Below are 4218 nucleotides of genomic sequence, written 5' to 3' on the forward strand. Positions count from 1 at the left end.
AAAAAAAAAAAAAAAAAACAAAGACCTAGAGGCAGGAGGGAATATGGCAGATATAAGGAAACCAAAGAAAGCTGGTGCTGGAACAGAGAGCAAAGGGCGGTATCGCAAAAGGTGAAGCTGAATGCATAGGTAGGTGCTGAGTCTTCTAGAACTTTTTAAGTCCATGATAGAGTTCTTTTCTTTATCTAAGATCAGTGGGAAGCTATTGAAGATTTTTAAGCAGGGAGTGTTGTGTTCATTTCTGCACTCTTAAAAGATCAGCTCCTACATGAACGATAATTTGGATTCAGGAGGTGATCAATTACTAGGTCTTTTCAGTAGCCCACGTGAGCAATGATGATGGGTTGTGCAAGGTAAGGGCAGTGATAGACAAAGTGGACCGATTTTAGAGATAATTAATAGGTAAAATCAACAAAACTTGGTTATAGATTGGATGTAAAGAGGGTGAAGGATTGGTGAAGGGTCTGGTGGAATTCCTTGAAGGCCAGGCTAAGTTTTGCATGGATTTGATAAATAACAGGAAATTGCAGTTCCTCTCTGAGTAGGGGAAGGCTGTGCAAAGTTAAAGTTTCACAAACTTCATGCAAAGTTTGAGCATAACAAAGGTTACTCTCTCAGCAGCCTGGGGATAAACTGGAGGTGAATGAGACTATAGGCTGTTGCAGTGGTCCAGGTGACATGATGAAGGGCGAACTAAACCAAAGCATTTCTGGTGGGAATGGAGAGAGGTTGAGAAGATAAAACACCCATTGGAGGAGGAGAGGATAGATAATAGAGCATGGAGGCTGTTTGGTTTTGGGACAAGGGAGGAGAGTGAAGAGGACCAAGAACATCTCTTCCTTTTTGCAAGATTGTGCCTGTCTCGCATGACATAAAACTCAATCAGCATTTTGACTCTCACCTTTCTCTGGGGCAGCACCGTGCCCTGCTGTGGTAGAAGAAGCCTTGGGAGCTAGCATGGTCCTGTTTCTGCCACTGACAGGTAACATTCTTCAAGTCCAGGGTAAAGCATTGCAATCCAATTGCCACTGAGGTCAAAGAGGTAAGTCCCATCAGGGCCCATGTGCTCCTACTCTATAGGGTATCTAGATTATTTTCAAATGCATAACTTAGAATATTTACTCCTATTCTCTCTTCTGTCTGTGAATATAGTTCATCCTTCCCAATGTCAAGTTTAAGGCCATCAGGAAGGACCCTGCTTCTCTGAGAGCCTCCATATCCAGCCAAGCCTCCCTAGAGATTTCATTTACTCCTATTCTCTCTTCTGTCTGTGAATATAGTTCATCCTTCCCAATGTCAAGTTTAAGGTCATCAGGAAGGACCCTGCTTCTCTGAGAGCCTCCATATCCAGCCAAGCCTCCCTAGAGATTTTTTTTTTTTTTTTGTGGCTATCTGGTACAGGAATCTGAACCCATGACCTTAGTGTTATAAAGCTGTGCTCCCTAGAGATCTTTTTAAAAAATCTCTTCATCTCCCCATTTCTTTGTTGGCTTACCTGCATCCCTAGGCAGGTCTGTAGTCACAGGGAAGGACCAGGATCCCCAGGAGCCACGAAGGGAGACCCCATCAGGTTGGCTACGCAGCTGGAGCCAGTAGGAGTTGCCAGGCTGGAGCCCTGAGATGAGGCAGCTTCCACCCATCACTGTCAGAGATGGAGCCTTGGGAGACAAACCCCAGCCTCAGAATCTAGGCCTGCCTCTCAGCCAAGACAGCCTCCATCCCTTATTTTGAAGCTCCACAGCAACCCTGTGTAGAGGAGCTAAGCTCCTTACTGGATCAACAAGCACGCAGACTATGGGACAGGTTGGTGGGTTTCAGGTGGTATTCAGGGCTTTTTAGGGAAATGGCCATTAATTTGGAGGCCTGAAAGCCCTCAATTTTATCAGTGAGAATAACGCAAAGTAGGTGAACCCTAAATAGACATAGCTCCTAAGGGCTAATCAGAGCCTATGCTAACTCCCCAAGGATCAACCCAGTCTGGAATCTACAAAGCATGGCCTGTCCTTTCCTGGGGCAAAAATGGGGGTAGGGGATAGGAAGTGGAGCAGAAGAAGGCCAAAATACTTCTCTAGTTGGGAAGGTCTGCTTTGCTCCATCCTGTTGAGGCACTGTGTGCTGAATACATGGAGGCTGGTCCAGAGTAGGGGCTGAGTTTGGCCTCCGTAGAGCGGGGCAGCAGGTTTCTGTGGAGATCAGCTGCATGACTGTGGGACCAGTGGAGTTCTTGGGATCCTTGGGGCCATAGCGGAGCTCGTACCTCAGGAAATCATTGATTTCAGGAGCTGGGGCCTCCCAGCTGAACTGAAGTTCCCCTGGCTGGCTGCCACCTTTGGCCTTGATGATATTGGGAGGAGCTGGTAGTCCTGAGGGCAAGACAGGGCACGTTAGAACTCTCTGGGTGCATAGTCTGTGGTTCAACCCATGAATGGTAGAAAGTGGTGCTGGAGGCTGAATTGGGGACAGCCTATGGTTCAAAAAGATCACAGACCATCATTCTTCTGTAGGGCACACTGGGAAGGCCTCTTATCCTGTTTTCCTTTCCTCATAAGAACAGTGACCTCCTTACAGTATATGGTTTGTTAGACTCAGTGCTCCTCGAAAGCAGGGATCTCTTTTCATGTCTGTATCCTCATCAGTGGGAGGACCAGGGCATCCCTGTTGTAAAATGATTTGTAGGATAGTATATGGTTTGTTAGACTCAGTGCTCCTCGAAAGCAGGGATCTCTTTTCGTGTCTGTATCCTCATCAGTGGGAGGACCAGGGCATCCCTGTTGTAAAATGATTTGTAGGATAAGTCTAGCTCTGGATGCCAAGGTTAGGAGAAATGATACTGGGGACTCGAGGTGCCTCTGGAGGTGTGATAAAGGGGGCATCTATGCTGTCCTGAAAAAGCACAAATGAGTCTGATTCTTGGAGCTGGACTGGGGGCAGCAAATAGAGGGGGAAGGTGACAGGAGGAAAGCCCTTACCCACACTGTCCACAAAGAGCACTCGCTGAGTCTGAGTCTGGTTCAGGAACACATTCTTCACCCAGAGGTGCAGTGGAAAGAAGAGGCGTACTTCATCCTGGGCTGGAAACTGGCACACATATCGGGTTCCGAAGGGGGGCATGCTCTGGGAGCTCAGGGGGCAGGCACGGGGCTTCTCCCTGTTGGCATAGGAGAGGTCCTACCTACACCATGCTCAGCCCTGAAGACCCAGGTCTGTTGCCCAGCTTGTTTCCATTACTGCCATTTTTCCTCTCCCTGCTTGGGATAGGTGGGATTAGGGTTACATAGGGGCTTGAACTGGGGCCCACATACATCCAAAGCACCTCTGTTTATAAAGTAGTGACTTAGAGCATGTATTTGGAGGAGTCCTCTAATAGAGCCAATGACAGGGAAGCTACTAGAGTGGGACTTACCTGAGCCAAGTACAGGGACAGATATATGGGGAGTAGGATACAGCCCAGCACCTACCCTGAGTAGGCGTAGAGCAGCTGGTAGGTGCCATTGGGCTCTGCCTCTTCCTCATCCCAGAAGCAAGTGAGGTCTTCAAATGTTCGGGAGAAACAGTTCAGGGTCTCTGAGTCTGAGGCCAGCAAGGAGACATCTGAGGAACAGCTGGTGCATTGGGCTCTGCGTCCTCCCATGCACGTTTATGGACAAGAGTAGGGGACCAACAGGAGCCTCCTACTACATCCCCTCCCAGGGCTCCCTCTTCCTGGGCATAGGTGATCTCCACCTTCTATACACCTCACCTTGGCTGGTGACTTGTGCCAGGGATTGGGGGGCCAGGAGGAAGCAGGAGGTAACCATGAAGAGGGCCCAGGAGGGCATCTTCTCCGGCACTGTGTGCCTGCCTTAGCCCATCCTCCCTTCAGGAAGCCGGGCCCCAATCCCCTCCCGGGCCAGCCCCTCAGGTTCCTGTCAGATACAGCCCCACGTCCTGTCCCTGTCCCTGCCCCTCTGGGGCCCATCCAGACCACACTGGGGCCAGGGGCCAGGGGAGGGGGAGTGGGCAGGAGGGTAGGAGGAATTTGAAAGAGAGGACATAGGCCTTTTGGTGGGAGGGAGATGGGGGTTATATATTTGACTGAGCACCAAAAGGAGAATAAGCCTCCGTGTGTGTCTATGTCAGCTGTTATAGAAGGGTACAATCTCATAAAGAATAGCGACCTCGGGCCGGCCCGGTGGCGCACTGCTACAGTGCGCCGCTTGGGAGTGCAGTGGCGCTCCC

The 4218-nt window shown here is 49.8% G+C and overlaps 1 protein-coding gene across 1 annotated transcript; it reads right to left on the reverse strand.

The window, feature by feature from the left end:
* Window positions 1–897: 897 nt before the first annotated feature.
* On the reverse strand, window positions 898–3818 carry LOC103583883 (thrombopoietin receptor-like). The gene is made up of 6 exons (XM_008565077.1): window positions 3740–3818; window positions 3459–3591; window positions 2970–3148; window positions 2065–2363; window positions 1496–1658; window positions 898–1028 (listed from the first exon to the last, which is right to left on the reverse strand). Exons 1-6 carry the CDS (start codon window positions 3816–3818, stop codon window positions 898–900), a joined length of 984 nt encoding a protein of 327 aa, XP_008563299.1.
* Between the last annotated feature and the right edge of the window lie 400 nt (window positions 3819–4218).

This window comes from Galeopterus variegatus, unplaced genomic scaffold (assembly GCF_000696425.1).
Source record: "Galeopterus variegatus unplaced genomic scaffold, G_variegatus-3.0.2 Scaffold29853, whole genome shotgun sequence".
Lineage (NCBI taxonomy): Eukaryota > Metazoa > Chordata > Mammalia > Dermoptera > Cynocephalidae > Galeopterus > Galeopterus variegatus.